The sequence below is a fragment of the Homalodisca vitripennis genome, chromosome 4, assembly GCF_021130785.1.
Source record: "Homalodisca vitripennis isolate AUS2020 chromosome 4, UT_GWSS_2.1, whole genome shotgun sequence".
Taxonomy (NCBI): domain Eukaryota; kingdom Metazoa; phylum Arthropoda; class Insecta; order Hemiptera; family Cicadellidae; genus Homalodisca; species Homalodisca vitripennis.
The window spans coordinates 104,533,853-104,554,745 of NC_060210.1; the positions used below are offsets into that span (position 1 = coordinate 104,533,853).

The 20,893-nt window shown below is 32.7% G+C and overlaps 1 protein-coding gene across 1 annotated transcript in view; it reads right to left on the bottom strand.

Moving 5' to 3' along the window:
- LOC124359871 (E3 ubiquitin-protein ligase TRIP12) overlaps positions 1-20,893 on the bottom strand; it is a 116,441-nt gene that overhangs the window by 4,738 nt on the left and 90,810 nt on the right. Inside the window, exons 19-33 of the mRNA XM_046812978.1 lie at positions 20,688-20,847; positions 19,540-19,687; positions 16,455-16,604; positions 15,307-15,406; positions 14,802-14,911; positions 12,670-12,977; positions 11,856-12,050; positions 11,574-11,747; positions 9,779-9,970; positions 9,282-9,490; positions 8,954-9,075; positions 7,059-7,243; positions 6,079-6,188; positions 4,394-4,646; positions 298-534 (exon numbers count right to left, since the gene is read on the bottom strand). Coding sequence (XP_046668934.1) covers positions 298-534; positions 4,394-4,646; positions 6,079-6,188; positions 7,059-7,243; positions 8,954-9,075; positions 9,282-9,490; positions 9,779-9,970; positions 11,574-11,747; positions 11,856-12,050; positions 12,670-12,977; positions 14,802-14,911; positions 15,307-15,406; positions 16,455-16,604; positions 19,540-19,687; positions 20,688-20,847 — 2,653 coding nt within the window. The remainder of the gene's footprint in view (positions 1-297; positions 535-4,393; positions 4,647-6,078; positions 6,189-7,058; positions 7,244-8,953; positions 9,076-9,281; positions 9,491-9,778; positions 9,971-11,573; positions 11,748-11,855; positions 12,051-12,669; positions 12,978-14,801; positions 14,912-15,306; positions 15,407-16,454; positions 16,605-19,539; positions 19,688-20,687; positions 20,848-20,893) is intronic.

Consider the following 20,893-nt stretch of genomic DNA (forward strand, 5'->3'; position numbering starts at 1 on the left):
TAAATACTCAGATTAACAGATAATGATATCCTAAACAATTAATTAGCATTGAAGCACTAAAATTTAAGTTTCTGAGGTGATCATTTATTAACTTGTGCTGAGTTATTAAACAACAAGTTATGGTTTTCCAGAATCCTAAAAAGAAAATTTCTAGTTCCCTTTTGTTCAGTTCCTTTATGTAAGCTATGACTTGACAACAGTTTCATGCAACATAAAGGTGTGGCATGATATGTTAATTGTAAATAAAAATAAAACATGTAATTGGTACAATTTACGATTCAGTTACGAAAAACTTACCATTCTTGAATCCATGACCGCTTTGGCCATAAATTTTCCTAGGAAACGAAATTTGGACCGGATACGGACGGTGTGTGATACCTTGGTGGTTCGACCGAGGGGTGAAGGGAACAGGCCTGAAGGTGAAAAGACATGAGTGCCAGAATGGCTGCCAGCCCACAGCTCCAGGTCAGAGCGCTGCAGCTCCTTGGAGACCAGGGCGTAAAACTCCAGGGTCGGGCCCAACCCGGTTCCCACCTACAGCAACAAAATTAGGTCACCTCACATTTAATATCAGCAACCAGAATGAATGTCACATTCTAAATTCTCACAAACTATTTGTTTTATATTTATTTGGTTTAATCTAGAATGTTTATCAATGTTTTCAAAAACATTATCTCTTAAATAAATAAATGTGTGAAAAATTTTACAAAAACTTGTGTTATTACAATTGATGAATATTTAAAGCTAGATCAACTCCGTAACCAAGAACCACACAGATTTCAACAAATGAAATAAAAATGATTACTAGTGTTGGCCATGCTTTGACTCAATTCACCGGAGAGAGAAAGTATACACCTGTTGTTAGATTCATTGTGCATTTACATCTAGGCTCTTCCAAATTTAGGTTTTATTGGTACAGAATTTTCATAGTTTTCATTAAGTATTAAAAAATAGAAAACAATTTCTAGAAATGAAACAAGTAGTTTGAGTAGTATAAATTTAAATACCAACATGTGACTTAACATTTATTTATTCATGTTGTAACATATGAAACCATTTAACACTAATTAATTACAATATGGTAGATGACATGTCAATTTGTTAAAAACACCTAATCTAAAATTAAAATATAAAATATACTTTGTGTAGATAAGAGACATGGTAATAAAATTTAAATAAAAAAACACATTAATATAAATAAAATATAAATTATATAATGAAAACAAAGCAACAAAAGTAAACATAAAACATGCTGGAAAATCTCCAAACAATTCTCTAATTTAATTGGGTAAATTGTTATACAGATGAATTAATGAATTGCATACTCAGGCAATTTCTCAAATGCTCGTGTTTTGTGTAAACGATAAGATTACTATTGTGTCTGGTAGAATAATTATGTATATAGCAGATTGAAATTTGTTATGGTTTTCTTGATCATGACCAGTGTCTGGTATTCATAAATTGATGGGAATAAGCAGTTTCAAGTCTCTATAAAACTGAACTTGCCGGATGCATCATACTTAAAACGGTTTATTTTACAGACTTTTTTTAAATGATAAAAAGCTTATTTACTTCAACTAAATTATCCCATAATTCGATGCCATATGTAAGGTAGGAATAAACGAGGGGTTATTCCAAAAGTAAGATCCAGTTAAAAAAAATAAAAATATTTCCAAAACAATTTATTTACATTCCTTACCACCTTCCTCTATTTTTTCTACATGATTTCCATACTTATTTTAACATATGTCATATTGCTCAACAAGCTTTTGAATGCCTGAGTTATAGAAATTGGCCATCTGCAAAGATAACCAGTCTCTAACTGCTTCTTTCACTTCATCATCTGTGTCGAAGCGCTTGTTGTCAAGAAACTCCTTTAGGTAGCAGAACACAAAACACAGCAGCAGTGAACTGTGATAAAACAGAAGCACTTACCACTCTAGAGGCCATATCACTAATAGAATTAACGGTTCCTCTTCCCTTTGGAAACCCAAATTGCGAAGGATGTAAACATTCATTCTACTCAAGATGACTGAAGAATTTGCAAAGAACTACAGTTTCCAACACTTTATATATGCAGAAAGAACATTAATTAGATGATAGTTATCAAGTTGGGTTTCATCATCTTTTATAAAAATTGGTTTTACATTACTGTATTTAAGAGCATCAGGAAAGCCACCAGTTTTGGGGGAGGAATTAATTGTATGAGCCAAAGGCTTCTTTAGGAGGCAGGCACATCCCCTGAGGAGAAATAATAGTCCGATTTTGTATGTTTTAGCTGCTTTAGTGTCTCCAAAACATTTAGGTCAGCCACAGACCCAAAAGTTGTCAGTAGGTTACTAGGCCTATTCTGTTTTTAAAGAAAAAAAAGATTGTTTACTTTATAATTTAATTTTTGTGATTACCAGTGCGTTTTTAAGTATGTTTCTTATTTTACAATATTCCAAGCAGTTTTACTTTTATTTGCAGAGTTTCTGATCTTTACACTACTGTACTTAATTTTTGCAGTACTAACACACATTTTATACATGTGTTTTAATTTGCAATATAATCTTTGAATATAGGATCGCTAGTGTTTTTACATTGCATATGCAATGTAAAAAAAAAGAGATAAGACATTTTAGTTGCTAAGTTTGCACAATACCATTGTATATAAAATATGTTCAAGACGTTTGCTATGCATTTATATGTTTTTATGACAATAAAGATATTTGAGTTTTATGCAGTTCCCTCTTCCTAGCCGCTGACACTCGAAAACCAGCTATAACCCACCCTTTGTTAACAGATGGCTCAAATTCCTTTTTTGGAGGAAAAGTTGAAAGCTTGATGAAAATGATGTTTAAAAGTTTACAAGAACATCCAATATATCTTCTTGGGATCATTATTTTGGATATCATAGACTGCCTGCTAAGTCTTCATTTCAAAGGTGTGATTTAAGTTATATAGACGAGACAACTTACTATCTCATTATGTAGTTTGATATCCATATAACACATAGTGACACCTTATTATGTGGTTCTATCTTGCAGCCAATTATTGAATTATTCCGACCAAGAGAACATTGTAGACAAAACAAGGAATATATATTTGTATTGTTCTTCATTCTGGTTGGCCATTTTATTTTGCTCAATATCGTCAATATTCAAAAGATTTGTCGCTGACTGAATTTATGACAGTGTGACTGAAAAAAGTGGTAATATTCTTTCGGGAAGTATTTGTGGTTTATTTAAGTTAGTAAAATTGATTTTCCTTTCAAAAAGTCTTTAATATTGTGATATGTTAACTCAGAGCTGACAGCTCACGTTAGTGAAATCGTCTGCTGGATTGACAATATTTCTTTGTTGTCTGATAAATAAATTAGAAACACAAAAATAATTAAATAACAAAATTATTGTATTACATTTATCGTGAGTTTTATTATGAGCATTTGAGTGAAAAGTCATAAATATCTGACCAAAATTAGCTAAAATATTGGAGTATACCTTTACATATTAATACTAGCTTTGATTATGAAAGTCCCACTGTAGTGGTTGCTACCATATTAAAACAATCATATCAAAGTTCAAGAATTTGCTTATCTGAATTTAACAATCTATGTTGATAATAAACAAATTACATTATAATTTCAGGCAGAAATAAAACTGTAATTGAACACGCATTTAAGGAAAAATGACTACAGTACAAGTAACTTAACTTAAAAATAACAAGTTATGAATGAATTCAAGTAACACAAAATTCTAAAATTTAAATACCTCAAAGTAATAGTTTAAAAAGAGGCAGCTTCAGCTAATTTTGACTCACTTCCTGCCCTTAGTGGCTAGAAAGATTGTCACATCTGTCAATCGTTTAAATACTTACCAACAAAATGATTCACATTCATTAGCTTTTATATCCTATAGGTTTAGAAAACTACCTCAAAACTCTGAACTGACTGTGATAAGAACCTCTGCCACAGCACTGGCTACATACACCCTTTACCGTTTCACCCAGTACAAGAGCTACATGGAACTAAATTCAACTTTATCGTGTTACAATAATAATTGTGTAATAATCTAGTTTTTTTAAAGTTTGTTTTAGCATACCTACGTTTGTTAAAAATTAATTTTTTCCTAAAAGTTATGTTTCGTTAGAAATTGTTTACTGATGTACTTAAATTAATAATTCTTTTTAGATGAACATAATTTACTCCAAAGCTGTAAAATATACTTTTAAATATTTATTAGAAATACTAATGGGTCCACAGCACCTAAACACAGACTAAAAATGAATAGTTTGGGTTTTTCATTTTTCTGTATTGTCATCCAGTAATCAGCTACTTTGTTTTTGTAAAGTTTAATAAAATTATTAAGTAATAAAATAAATTAAAACAATTATAAAGAAACAGGATAAAGACCTCATTTTCATACTGCACTTCTAGGAGAGCTTTGCTGGAAGCCAGGTCCTGTATGACTGCTTCAGCCTGCTTGAGTATGTCCTCACGCGAGACCGTACGCTTGCGGCGATCCAGGCGGGGCGTCACTCTCTCCTGAGAATCGGAGGTGGCAAGCTCAGGTGAGCAGTCCAGCAGGCGCTGCAGAGCGCGGTCACGATCAAATGCAATGGCATACATGAGTAGCTGCCGAGTCTCAAATGGCAGCAGGAAGGGACTGTACAATACACCTTACTATTAGATAATACTACTCACTAACAATTTTATTTTATTTACAAAATACAAAGTTGACTGATAGCATTCACAATGAGGATAGTATCAGCATTGATCATTGAACTCTCTAATTTACAAAATACAAAGTCGACTGATAGCACAATGAGGATAGTATCAGCATTGTGCACTGAACTCTCTACTAAAAGATTACCTTAACCCTACTAGTGGCAGCCAATTTTTATATAAGCGGCAAGCTCCATTGGGATGTTGCATAAGAGTTTTATCATTAAAACAAATAATATGGAAAATTATTTATACAAGGGCTGTCCGGAAATTGACTGACATTTTGATGATACTGAAAAACTAGTGTACATATTGCAACAAAACTTTAAGTCTCTTTCAAATTATTCTCCACTGGACATGATGCACTTGTTCAAATGATTCAATTTTTTTTTGTGAAGTTGCCTAACGATAGAATCTTTATTTTGAAAGGCCTTACAAAATTAAATTAATTACAGTAGAGTCCCGTTAATCCGACCTAATTGGGACCGAGCCCTATTCGGATTATGTGATTGTTCGGATTAGCCAGAATTACAGAAAAATACGGTTTTAAACTTGAGAATGGGTCTATTTTATTATAGAATTATCAACATTGTTTATTAAAACATGTTTTCTGACTTTTGCATTGTATTTCTTGACAAATAAACGTGTTTGCGAATACTAAGCACATTTACCGTATTTAGTGTGAGAGTTCTATTGTTAAGCAATGTGAGTCATCCAATAAACTCTCTTCAATGCGACAGAAGACAATAACTGAACTTATATCTTTTAACAATTAATATTGTACTCAATAATAATATCAGTACTGTACGTCCAATTTTTGTTTGATTTCACTTCTTAATACAGTAATTTAACTCATACTTAACCTATAAGTTTCAATTTGGTACTGTATTTAACTTCATTATTTATGTACTGTACCATACACAATTTGTCTTAATAAAATACTGTATGTCTATTTAATTAAAGTTTTCTTTGTTTATGTACGAAATGATCCACCCATTTTCATTTTTTAAGTAATTAGTTCCTATAACGCTTCATTATCGTTATAAATAATTCCTCCTGGACCTGTTTGGATTAACCGACGTTCGGATTACACATGTTCGGATTAGCGGGACTCCACTGTATTGGAATATGTGTTGTAATTCACTAGTAGTATTAAATTATAATATTTCCAATGCTCCAAGAATCTTCACGACTATATAAAGTCAACCAGTCTTTTTTAAGTAGTTATCTAATGGCAATATATAGTCGGATGGTCTCAAGAGGGTTAAAAAGATAAAAATGATTATTTTGCTAAAATAATTATAGTGAACCACGCACGCACGCACGCACGCACGCACACACACACACACACACACACACACACACAAACTCACCAAACTGTTGCAATCTGCTGAAGCCAGGAGGGCAAGTTTCCTGTCATGATAACAAGAGGATCCTGTAACTGTCTGCTGGCCTTTGCTGCTATCTTGCTGTTGACAAATTCCTGCAAGTATACCAATCAAATGAAAAATAAAAAAATACAAATGGTACAGATCTGTTTTCTTATTTATATAAAACAAAGTACAAAATTAATTTTATTCTAAATTCTGAGTAGTGTAAAAGTAAGTTATGATTAAATTAACACTAATATTATCTTTTCTATTACAAAACCGAAACAAACAAGACTTTGGGTGACAGCTGCTATTTATGGTGCTGAGATGAACAACTTACTCTCCTTATCACATGTTGCCTTTGACTTGCAGTTATATGCAATTTATTTCATTTAGTACCTTGTTTACTGTATTTGAACTGTGCTCTAAATGCCAAGAAAGTTGTCATTCAGTATAATCAAGTATGCAAAAGTTTAAAAAAATAATTTAATTTGTATATAATTTGTTGTGTTCATTTCTGTGATAATTATATACATGTTTAAAATTAAAAAGGAACCTCCTTTTTAATGACTTAGGAATGCTTTCAGTTTTTTATTAAAAGCATTTAAACAGTTATTTATTTAATATTATTAGGTAAGTGATAAAGAATATATTCCTTTATATAATTGGGTTTATGAGTGGATTGATAAATTATATCTATCATATGCAAGATACCCTTTCTAGCTGTGTATTTGAGATAAAGATTTAAGTTTTGTCATTTTTTTAAATTTGATTTATACATATGAGCAAAATTTGACTTATACATATGAGCAGTCTTATACATATAATAAGAAATACATTTTTTTTGGCACAACTCAATTGATATGGGACTTAATTAAAAATGATGGTTAATTTCTATTGTAATTAAACATTTCATAACTCATAATACAACTCTGTATCCAAAATAGGTCTCTGTATCTCTAACATAAATTTAGATTGGTCACCTGTTGGGGAAGAATAGGTTTTGCGTCAAATCCGTTGTATAGAGTGTACCAGAAGCGGTTGAGCGCATGCAGGACTCTCAACAGGCAAAGAACTGACAAAGATTGGTCGTGGATAGAGACTGTGACAGGCAGCTTGGGCACAAGAAAGGCATCTAGAGGTGACTTGCTGGCTGGCACTACTCCTTCTGAACAAAACAACAGTTCACAACACTATCATTCTACTTTCATGTACTAATGTCTATATTTTTATAGTCGAATACAAATAAAATAAGTAGTTTGGTTATAGTATAAGTATCTTAACAAGTTAAATCATCAGTGATTTTTTTCTAGAAAAGCTCTTAATTTATACATAAAGAATGTCAATTTATTAAAGCAACTTAAAACCAAGCCAGACCCATTGCCTCATTATCATGGAACTGTTCTATTATGAGTAAAATATCTCTTACTATTTATTGGGTGAAGTAAATGAAATTTCACTAGTGCGCACTCAAGATTTCTGTTCGATGCGGTACATAAACCTAAATTCATCACACAAGTAGGCACACCAATTATGAGTTGAAATGTAACCTGAAAGTACCTACTGCTGCCTTGGTTGACTAAACTGTGCTCCCACGAGTTTTGTTGACCCATCCAGATAGAAGCAGAGATCTACAGAAGTTTCATTTGAGAATGAGGTATTGCTGAGACATGTTTTAAACAACATAAAAAACGACTTTTAATACTGCAGCACAAAAAAAAATTGGAAAAATACCACCTTCAAAGTTTTTTGCTGTTTCATAGTACGTGTTGCAGCACTATGCACTTTAATGATTCAGACTCTAAACCAGAAGTAAGTTGGAAAATGGGATGAAATTATGTAATATTGAACACAACACCCTGGGTGGATGTGGTCTGCGGGCCGTAGATTGGAGACGCCTTGTATGTTTATCAAATAAAATTAGAAGGTAAGAGGACATAACTTGCAGTCCTTGATGTAAACTTTTTTAAGATGTATTACTAAGCAGCCCTTAGGACTTTCAGCATTTTCTGTATTGAATCATCCAGGAAGGTCTTGAGCAAAAATATTTAAAGGGTAACAGTTACCAAACTGTCGTTAAGCTTCCAAAAATTATAATAGCTTTTCAAAAAATGTATTACACTCTATAAAAAGCAATACTTAAGTTTAATTAAAAGCATTACCTGGAATTTTGCAAGTAAAAACTGTTACTAGCTTTGATGATGGTTGCATATGATTGTTACAAGACTTGATTGTGTTGTTCATGAGTTATTAAGCCAACTTAGTGAAATTATTAAGTCATTGTCCGTCCCCCCTTCTGTGAAATAACTCTCTGTAGAAAGGTTCTAAGGAGGTGAAACTTGGTACATAGGTTCCTCTTCTTCTAAGAAAGAAGTCTTGATTTTGAGGTCAAAAGGTCAAATGTAAGTCCAGCCATCATCAGTCTGTGAGATAACTTATTAGTTACATCTAATGTGGACCTTTGACACTAACTACTCCTGTTATACTAGTTTATTAATAAAGAAATTGAAAAAAAATGGAATTGAAACTAGAAATATTTATTGACTTCAATTGTATTTATTAAGACAAAATATAAGAATAATTATTGCAGATATCAGTGAAACATTTACTTTGAGTAGTAAACTATTTTAATAATGTCAACTATTTTAATATGATCTTAATATATCAAACCAGTAAACAGTATCAAAAAGCCTACTGCAGTTTCAAGACAAAAATTATGCATTAGTGCTCTACCAATTGGTGACACTATACGCTTTAAAGAATTTTTATTTTAGATTTAGTTAAAAACCGTGGTTGATAGTAGTGGTCTCATTACTAATGTCAGTGTAGTAAAAATTTAGTTGATAAAGGTACTGTTACAACCCGCATATCAACAAACCTGTCCAAAGCTCGTCCGGTTTCCTGCGGAATGGTGTGACTTTGATGCTGGACTTGCCTTTGCGAGGGGATACCAATGATGAACCAACTTTTGCATTACAGTTGTCATCCTCTGGTACAGGCCTGAAACAAGTTTTAATTGACACCAAGCTTTTTATGAAAGCATAGTAGTGTTAATTTATATAATAATTATCACTTAACTTCCTAAATTTTTAACTTTTTTAATTTTAAGCTTTTTTTGTTTTCTTTGTTTTTTAAAGGCTGAAGAAAACAGCTTCACAATTTTAACAATTTCATTATTTTAGTAAGGCCTATCAGTTTTGATTCACCTGTAATAGACTGTGTGAGTCTGGACCCAGATGTTGGCACTCCCAAGTGGGGCCTCACTATCAGTGTCAGTCTCGGACTGGTCATTGCCAGCTGCCGGAGAGAACTGTCGGATGGCCTGGTACACTGTCATGTTGTATGGCAACACTTGCTCGCCGATGACAAACTGTAGTTTGTGTCGAGCTGCTCCTTGGCTTATCACAACTGCAGCCTAGTCAACAAAACATAGAATAACATCAATAACAATGCTTGACAGTTTCAGTATTCAGTGAAGTCCAGAGATTCTGTGTGCTTCAGGGAGGCAGTATTTCAACTTAATTGAAAATACGACTTTACTGCATGCCTTAATCTATTCCAGGATAAATCACGGCTGGTTTAAACATTCTAGTTGAATTCGACACTGAATTGATACAACAAAACATTAAATTAATAATCTATTTAACAAGTGATAAAGTATCATAGAAGATGTTACATGTGTTAACAAAAGGACCGTATTTACCAAAGTGTCATCGATATCTTCTTCACTGTTATCATCATCTGATTCCGCTGACTCCTTGTCTCTGATGCGAGCATATCCCCTGACAACAAGATAGCGCTCTATGGCCTGAACAAGCGCTAGGGGATCAATCTTAACTGTGCCTCCCTTCCACTGCTTTAGGGTGGTGCAGTCAGGGTGGCGTTGTAAGTGGCACTGGAAAATTCATAAAATTACAAGTTATTATTAATAATTTAAAATATATTTTTATTTTAACAACAGAATAGTATAGAGTATTCTTAATTTTTCGAACATCAAAGAAAAACAATTTCGCTTTATTAAGAGACCACATAATAGTAAAATTCAAGGTAAACTAATATGATTTGGTATTGAATAGTGTTTTATGTAAATATCCCTTCCATTGCAGTTGGAAAAACAGACCCATGCGTGGTTGCCATCTCAAAATATAAAATTAAAGGTGCCTAATTATTTTAAACGTTAAGTTGTACAACATTGATGTACAATGAGTATAATAATATAATGTATAATGGTTGGCATGTTAATATAATACTTTCAAAAAGTAGATACTAAATAATCTTGTAAGACACGTTGTAAGATTTAAATATTTGTAAGCATGTAACTGGTTTCTAAAAATGTTGACATTCTCTCACTGCAAGCAGTTAAAAGTTATGTCAAAGTATATTCGCTTGCATTACTTTGATTAATCAATATCAATCAAGATTTAAAACTACTGTCACTATTACTATAATTTGTATTTAATAATTCTATATTGTGAATATTCCCATACATCAGGAAAATATTATTTTATAAGGTCGTTCTCTTATTATCTCTTCATTACATAACTAACCGTCTCAGATCTCATATGGGAAAGGAAGGGTATCCATTACCCGCTCTGACCAGTTTATAAGTGCCAGTGCTGTTCATAAGTTATTTTAAGCGCATCGCATTTCAATATAACTATGAGTAGTCATGGGGCAAATCCAGAATTATCAAATCTCTTGATTCCTAATAGTTTTTTAGCCTAAGTATGATTGAAACAAAATCATCACCAATCCAATTTTTTTTATTATGAAGCCTTAGGAGACTTTCCGATTTGCAGAGGTTCATGGAAATAGATATATTTATAACAAGGTCATATCGTGATGGGCAGCATGGCTACTCTTTGAATCGGCTGTGTGAATTTAATATTGTGTTAGTTTAGTTAGTTAAGCCTTTTTTTTGTACTATTAAAATTATTTTTTTGTTTTTTTATTAAATGTATGAAAGGACCACATGGTCCTAATTTTACCTCAATAAAGAAGTGTTTCTATTCTATTCTATATACCCTATCTTCTACTATAGTCTTATAGATAATAATATTGGGTTTCTAGAATATATGCCTTTAATATGCACAAAAAATATGGGCATATATAATTTGTACCACTTATAAATATATTTTAAACTTAAAATGTTAAACAAATTTTAAGCCATCCTTAGCCATTACAAAAAATACTAAGGAATAAACATAGAAATTTTATAGAGGTATATCTATAAAAAATACATATATCGTGAGGTGAATAAAAATTACTGATTGTTGTATTTATTTCCTGTCGAGCGTTTGACATCCTGCATGACATAACACTTGCACTAACATCAACATAGAAAATATGAATATGAACTGCAAGCAAGCAAAATATTATTTACAAGAGACGATAATTAGTAATATGGTTATTTATTTATTAACTCTTAATTGTAATTAGAAAACACTAAAAAAGTTGTCTTGATTATCTAAGTAAGCTCAAATAATTTGGATTTACACCTTTAGTTGGTGGGTATTGAAGAACTTGAGCGCAGTGGTACTACCGGTGCCAGCAGGCAAGTCGTGTACTTTAACAGGGAACTGTTCCAACTGGGACACGCAGCCACTGAGTTTGGTGACCAGAGCAGACAGACAGCTCCCATTTATATCACAGATAGAACTGCAACCGTCCAGCTAAAATAAAATAAATTCAATATAATAAATTTGAATTGAAGAATTTTATATAATAAAACCAAGATGTAAAATATGATCGTGTTTGACACAAAAAACACAGCAACTTACTGGACAGTTGGCAAAAACATGCAGAAAGGCCCGTAGACGATCATCTCGATTACTGTCCGAGGCCCGAGTCAGAAATTGTAGAAAGGAATGGATCATTCCACTGTGGTTCACCTCAAAAGGGGAGATATCAGACGCCATCACTATCTCCTTCAGCTGGTTTAGTGCTTCTAGTGTCTCCACATCATTGCCTTGGCCCTGAAATGTAATATATGGGCTGTGTAAACATTACTGAAAATAAAACTATTCATTGTTTTTCAACAACAATTATAGAGCTTTTTCTTTCATGGAATGAAGGATTTGACCATTTAACTGCCCAACCTCACATCAAATCTGAGGAGCATATCAAACAGAATAACAGGGCTCATCAGTACAGCATTAGTAACTGGCAAAGTAATTTGTAAACTAATGCTAGTTACTTTATATTTACTCTACTGGTGGTTACCTTCATTTTAGCCTCATAATAATAGTGTTTTGAAACAATTTTTCACCTTTAATTATGGTTATTATTTTGGTATCTTTGATACTTTTGTTATTTTGAAAAAAGATAATCCAGCTTTTTTGTTCTTTATTGGTAATTATTCAAAATATTACACATTAAATTGAGACATTTTCTATAGTTATAGGATGAATAATAAGGTCTTGAAGTGTAATGTTTTATGGGCTACAACTCAAGATCTGTTCACTACAGCCAGCTCTTAAGGTGATAATGACTAAAAAAGTACTTATTAAAAGACATTGATTTGACAATTTATAATTCTCGCTTTTTTAATTTGATGCATATGCTTTAAAAAGGTGACCATGACTGTGTCCTCACCTGGGAATCCAGCTGGTTGATTGCTTCAGTCAGTCTCACAATTACGGTTACAGGCACATCACTTCTGTTCTTGTAGGCATCCACGAAGCACTGGGCTCTCTCCCGCACCCACAGACGAGCTTTCTCCCTGTTGCCAGCACTCAGGTTCGCATTGCTGGCACACTTAGACAACGATGAGTTCTCCTTGTGCAAGTGTCTATCAGTGCGACCCCAGCGGGCAGGGTTGAGACTAGCCAAGAAACTACTGGTCTTGCTGCTGCTACTGCCGTACAGTCTTGACCTGCTGCCTGACCCTAGGCTACTAGTTGCTGCAACATACACAAACAATAGTTTATTATATATTCTCTAATTGGCATCTTTCAGTTAATAATAGTTTTGATTTGAACATCCTACAGATTGAGTGAGGACTAATACTGAATCTTAAACTATATTGTGGTCTTCAGTCCTAACCCTTCCTTGAGGTATTATAACAATCTAATACTATCTGACGTGAGATGATTAAAATAAAACATTAATCACTGATACCAGAGAACAGTAAGTGAAGAGCAGAGACAGATAGCAAGACGAAGGAAGGAGGATGGGAGGAGGGAGAGAGGAGAAATACTTTACAATCAGAACCAGTTGTGAGTAGCGGCAGACAACATTTATCTCGGTATTATTGATATTCATTCTTTGTGACTCCTACGATATTGGCTCCGATATTCCTAGTTATTAACAGAGGCAGAATTAAAATAAAGTTTTGGATTTCGAATTACATTATAATAACATTATCAATATAGAAATACAAATTGTTCTTGAGAAAAGTTAATGTGAAACAAATATAACAAGGTACAAGTACTCCAGACCGCATATCACGTTGATTTGCTAAAACTGCATTCAGTATTTCAAGTCTAGCTCATTTAATTCTCAAGATATCCAGCAAATATTTGAGCAATGCGCGAATGCTGACCTACTTCAAATAGGGGAATATGCATTATCATAAAACAGGGTGTTGCCTATGTGCAAATGAAGTTACATGCAAAAATTTTAAGTTTTAATTACTTCCAGAGATATTCAGTGGAAAGAAACAGACAAGAGAGTAAATGAATAGTGATAGCAAAGTATACAAAACTTTGTCTTTCTAAATTCTTTCTCAAGATAACCTGTGGAAAATTATATTACTACTCAGCCAAATACCATGCAGGCAAATCCACAATCATTGAACTCTATGTTGCCTATGTAGAAATGAGGCTACTTGCAACTATTAAGTCTATAAGTCAATTTGTTCTTGAGAAATGCAGACAGATAGACAGAAGAGAAATTACGCCACACGTCCTGAGTGACATGTGTAAAAACTCTATGCAGCTTTCTACTTTTTACCCCTCCTCATAAACTGAGTGCAACTCTCTTTCCGTGTTCATTCTCAATCTTAACAACAAAACCATTCCCTTTCATTTACTTAATTATAATTAATTTATTAAAACCAAAACACAAATTATAAACATTGGAATATTTCTCTAGTTTGTTATCTGTAAGATATATAATATTGGACTGACTACCAGAAAACTTCATAACTGAACTTCTTTAAATTAACATTAGTAATACAAGGAACCAATCAGAAGTTGATTGGCAACTTGAAATTTGTAAACATTATTTACAATTGACCCATATCTATGTTAAAAAACCTTTGCCTTTCATTATTACCAAGACATCTTATCAAATACTTTTTTATAACACCAAATATTACTAATAAATAACTGGGGTTTCATCATATTTTATGCACTTTCCTTATAATATTTTCCTTCAAAAAGACTAAACATTTACTTTAAGAATAAATATAAGATCGATGTGGACAAAAGTTGGCAAATTCAATTCACACTATTCTCCTTTATATGTTTGTAGAAGAGGAATGAAACATTACAACACCTGAAAGTGTTTTATTAGTAATTTTTACAGGATTGAATAGAAACACAATAAAAACTTGACAACCCTTCACAAAAAATATTGAAATTACACTAAAGTAATGTAATGTCCACCACATTGTCAGTTTTGTTAAGTATTGGTATTAACTTAGACAACAAGCTTTAGGGAGACAATGATAAATTTTCAAGCAACTTAAACTCATGGCAATTTAAAACATTGAATCTTCTTACCTTTAGAGAAAAGGTCCTGTAGCTGGTCTTGTAGGTCTAAATGTTCCTGGCGAGTCTTACGACTGGCAGTAGATCCTCGCTTGCTTGTACGTTTGCGTTTCAGCACATCCCTACAAATAATACACATAGCAAAAGTTTAAAAAGCTATTATTTAATGTTAGATATACAACATTCTTTACTTGTATATTTACATAATAAAATAAATATCGCTTCATTTTGATTTTATTTTGAGAAATAGTCAAGTTTCGCACAAATTTGCCACCACCTAAAACTTTTTATCGGTAGGGACTGGTTATTGAACTCATCCAAATTTAAAATTATGGCAGTTAGTGTTCAAATACCCAAATTACATTGTATATGCCCAAACATGCATTTATAATCTCCGGATTATGGTGGTCTTTGATTTCATGGGTCAAAATTGGAGAAAATGCAATCATGAGGGTTCTATGAAATCTACCTAAGACTAAGTGCATTGGTTTAAAAGTAGAGCCTGAATATAACTTACAAATGGGGACTGTTCGAGCGAGCTTCATCGACAGAGAGTAGCAAGTCCTGGTGTTGGGAAAGCCTTCGGAGCTCCAGGGATGCCGAGTGACTGCCACCTGCTGACAACAACTCACTCACTCATTCATATCAATTACTTAACGTTAACCTTACACATCAACAGAGAATAGCAAGTCCTGGTGTTGGGAGACAATGGTGCAATGTAAATATGACAAAAATTAACTTTTAAATAAACTATTTTCAGTTCTTTTTGCACATCCAGTGTTTTTGTATACAAATATAATATTTTTAGAAGTAATAAAATTAAAAAAGACAAAAACTATGCTACTATTAGATTGTAAAGAACATTTTGTTACAAATAAAATTTCAGAATTGGTGAATAATTTTTTAATGCTTCTTATAATTTCTAGATGAGACCACAATCCATTTTGGCCATATTCTTTATTTTGGTAAACTAAATAAAATAGCTTTAACACATTCGAGTCTACGCTCGAGCCAGACGCGAGAGCCATAGTTTAAACCCCGGCCGGCGCTCGAGCGTGACTCGAGCACAGCTTTGCCGATTGATATACGGAGTTGCTCGAGTGATATTCGAGTGCCGTCTGCTGCATAAGAAAGCCAGCGTTAATGGTCAGTTCAGAACAATTCCGCTAGGCGCTACTACGTCATACCCGCTTGAGGCTTTTGTTTATCCACTGACGTGGCCTGGCGCGTCGTCAGTCTGTCTACGACAACAATAATTTTTTTAGCATTTGAAATTTTTTTGGCAATTAAAATAATTATTTGTAAATATGTATATAGTAAATGCCTATAAAAAAATTGAAATTACTTGTTTTATTTATTCAAAAGTTAGTTTTCAAGTAACACAAGACATGCGGGAGTTTTTATTTTTCTTCAAATAATGTAAGTTTTGAAATTTTTTTTATAATTAATTACATTTTATAGGAATACAGTTTTACATATCATTTTAAAGAGGAAAGATAGAACTTTCAAGAAAATATAATATCTTATACATAATATTTAACATTTTTCTAAAAACAAAATGTGAAAACCAATTAATTTATGCAGACCGGGTAATAAAAACAGCAAATAGCGAGCCAGACTCCAATGTGTTAATCCCACAAATGAAAGCAATGAAGTAGAACTTACACAAGGATGAAACAGCACCATTAGAAGTGGAAGGTCCGGCGCCGTGGTTGACAGCTGAAGATATAGTGGGGGTCGGTGGGTTAACTTTGGGTGGGGAGGCAGAAATGGGCACATGAGGATCTGCCAACTGTTTTACTTGATGCATTACTCCTGTATCAAAAATTAGTTCGTATTGGACAAATTCATTCTACATAAAACAGGGTAACAGACTTTAAGTCTAGAAATGACCATATATTTGTCTTGTTCTAGTAAGCCTATTTTAGCTGATTCATAAAAGTTTTTAACCCTTTTAGGATCATGAGTTTCAGATTTTCCATTCCAAAAAGACCAACCAGTTAAAAATTGTAATGTTATGAGGAAAACTTCATACATCAATAGGTTAAAATGAATTTTGAAACACTTTTATTGTGTTACAAAACAAATTCAAAATAATGTGGTGACTTATGGCAATGAGCGCTGCCTACTTTGCGATTTCTTTAACCCACTGCGGATCACTGACGAGCTGGGTTCGTCACGCAGTGGTCGGGCCTAACGAAGAGCTCAGGTCGCAAAAGCGGTCTGCTTTTAAGTTTCCCTCCAAATAGTTCTATTAATGTCTGATAGATCGGGTGATCGTCTTCACTTGTCAACTAAGAGTGTTTAACAACGGTCTACGTTTAGAGTTTTCAACAGTTTTATAAATATCCTACAGATTTCAGTTGTATGTCGAAGTTGAAAAATCATTCATAAGAGTTTACGCTCTGCTTTTTAGCGCTTCTGATTGGGTGTTTTCCTCAGTTGTTATTATAATACTTTTGAGGTTAGTGACACAGAACTAAACAACGCAGACGTACATGTTGGAGGGTTTAGTCTAGACAATGGCCCGGATGTTGTAATCTCTTTGCCCGAGCCGTTTTTATTTAGACTATGATTCAGACATCATCCCTGCCACCTCGGAACCTTGCTCGCGTGTTATCGTTCCTACATCACGGATACCCCAGCAGGCCCATGTTCGATCTGAACAAATACCTTCACAGCTGAATTTTCTAGTATACAATAGCGAGCGATACAATGTGGCGCACCATTGCTGTTCGTGCTGCCACTGACCGTAAATTAATATGTGCCCGCGTGCCAAAACAATACGATCAGCAATGGGTTAATCTCACATTAGTGATCTTAGTCATTAAACAATAATTCATTACAAGCACCCTAAATTCTGATGTTAACAAACTAAATAATGTCATCAGGCAACTGGCTATCAGATATTAATCATGACAGGAAGCAAGTGTTACTACTGCATGTTGTGAAAGCCAGTAGTGTCAGTTAAATTGAAAACATACTCTTTCTTATACTGTGTGGATTGAATCATTGCTGAATTCAAAGGCACGGAGTTGAAATTTACCTGAATAAAATTGTTTTATAACCTAAAACCCAAACATCAATTTTTTGGTAGTTGGTCCTAAAAGGGTTAACTACTTAAGAGGCACTTTGTTTTTACTTAAAAGGAGAACAATAACATATATTTATTGTAGTATCACTAGATAAAGGAATACGACATTTTCCAATATATAATTTTTTATTTTGTGCAAGGCCTTTCTGAATCAAAGATTCCATCATCAGGCACTTCACAAATTATCAAATGTTTACATTTTTGTAATAATAATTAATTTTATAATAACATATGGTAAACAATTTGGATGTATGGTTAGCCAGTATCAAATATTTAATCAGAATTTAATTTTAAATTTTTTTATAAATTGAGATGTGAGTAAAACTGAATTTTGAATTGGTCCGTCTTCAAGATTCAAAGAACACTTTGCACACATAAAATATGGAAGAAATGAAAAATCTGCTGTGGCGAATCACTGTATTGAATCTGGACACACAATCTCTAATAAAAATTTACGATTATTAAAAGAAGTTACAAACACAACACACTTAAATGCTTGGGAAACATTTTACATTACCATAAATCAAGAAAAACTTATCAATAATGAAGACGGACCAATTCAAAATTCAGTTTTACTCACATCTCAATTTATAAAAAAATAAAAATAAAATTCTAATTAAATATTTGATACTGGCTAACCATACATCCAAATTGTTTACCATATGTTATTATAAAATTAATTATTATTACAAAAATGTAAACATTTGATAATTTGTGAAGTGCCTGATGATGGAATCTTTGATTCAGAAAGGCATTGCACAAAAAAAAAAAAAAATTGTATATTGGAAAATGCCGTATTCCTTTATCTAGTGATACTACAATAAATAGTTTTTCCAATGCTCCAAGATTCTACAATAACATATATGTTATTAACAATAACAACTATATATGGTTTTTATCAGTATGAAATAAGGAACTTTGTTATAATATTAGAAAAGAGAATTGTAATTCACAGAGAGAAAAAATAACTTTTCAGTTCCCTGGTTTATATTAAGGCATTTTTCAGTGTAAATAAAGATATCCAAAAAGTATCAATATATCTATAGTACTAAATTGTAAAACATTTTGTGAAAATATATTAATAATGATATCTTGAACAGAAACTTCTTACATAATTATTCCAACATTTCTTATAATAGAAGTATAACAAATGTAAGTTTTACTGAAGTAATGTTGTATTATTGTACCTTATAATACAAAACATTTAAAAATAAAATTGAGAACTTAATTTATAAAACATACCCCTTATGGATTATTTTTTTGGATAAAATACAATTAGTGATAATGTTGTGGAATCTAAAGTTTTGGTTGATATGCAACAATTGTTGATATGAACATGATGGTTGGAACTACACATTATTACAAAATGTTTTTATTTATTAAATTAGATCAGCAAAATGTCTTTGAATTAAAAGTACCCATTACTGACAGTTAAATTATAAGAAATATGCAGTTAACATATCTATTAGAGATAATATTTGAATTGATGGTTTAATAAGTGGCAAAAACCAACATTACATAAACTAGATAGATTCTAGTTTATACCCATTAGAAGGGTTAAAACACTACAGTTGAGGTTTACACGAAAGCTGATCAACTTGAATTTAAATTTGACCAATTCATGTAGCAGAATGCAATACTTAAAAACTACCTCACCTTCCCGGGCGAAATGAATACAGAAAACATTTGGCAACTTGTGCATGAGGATCTCTGCTAGCTGCAGAGCTCCAACGACTATACGCAGCTCCTGTGAGGCCATCATGCCAGCCAGATGACTAGAAACTACCTGAGTCTTGAGAACTTCCTGTTAACAAGTCACAATCGCTTAGAACACACTAGAGCTCAAACCACTGTCTTACAGCACAGGACCACTCTTGGTAGCAATTTTCATTTATCACTGTGATCTTGGCAGTGATAATACAGTAATAATATTAATACATCAAATGAATTCTGGTATTTGAATCGTGACAAATATTTCTTAAGAGTAAGATTTTTATAAAGGGATGGATTTAAACCTACCTAATCTGAGAAGGAAAACTCAGTATGTGTAATTTGTATTAATTGGGGTCAAAAATTTTATAATTTGTCTTTATTTTGACTTTGATACTATAATTAAAGTTACGTATTATCACTTACATGTAAAAACATTTAATAAGTTTTATGAAAATAAAAACCTTATAGATGTATTTGTCAAGCACTTACTATAGAAATAGTGTTTTGAGGATTAATGATAAGTTGAAGTTGAAACTCAAATCCACCAAATCTTCGGAACCAACATTTAATATCGAATCTTCGAAGATTTACTGCTTTAATAGTGTTGGACACATATCTCATGTTCATGATTCACCACTTTCACTTCAACAACATAGCGCCGGTGAAATCTTTTATTACGCCAAACTAGTAAACAATTTTGACTGAAAAGTAGTTTTGCGTATTGTGTTATCTGTCATTTGTCATGATCAATAGATTCTGGTAAAGAGCAACAAAAATTAAAAGGAAAATGTTCAAAAGAAAGTGGTGGCGAACAAAGACAATGAGAATTAGAAGACATATTAAACTGATAATCATGAAATGTCCAAAATTACAAGCAACAGCAGTGAATTGCAAAATGAACCTTCACCAAACAATTATTGAAATTGAATGAAAAATTGTGTAAATGTATGTTGTATTTTCTTAAATAGAACTTTGTCTTTATTCAACAATTAGAATTACGAATAGTAAGTTTATAATATTTATACAATGTTGTATACAATAAGTTGTTAAATATATTAAACACTACAGCTCAGAGGGTAAATTTAAAATACCTGAAGAAGTTCTGGTGAAGCGTAGAAAACCATTCTAAGAATAGCACGTAGGCATTTACAACGGACAGCTGGTCCTGCTGAGCTACTGTACACTTCGTACAGCACATTGAAGAGAGTGCGTACAAACGCAGCGGCATCACTGCTGAGGTTATCTCCTTCCCTGGTGGTCAAAATTGTACACATAAATTAATTCAACAGCTTCACTT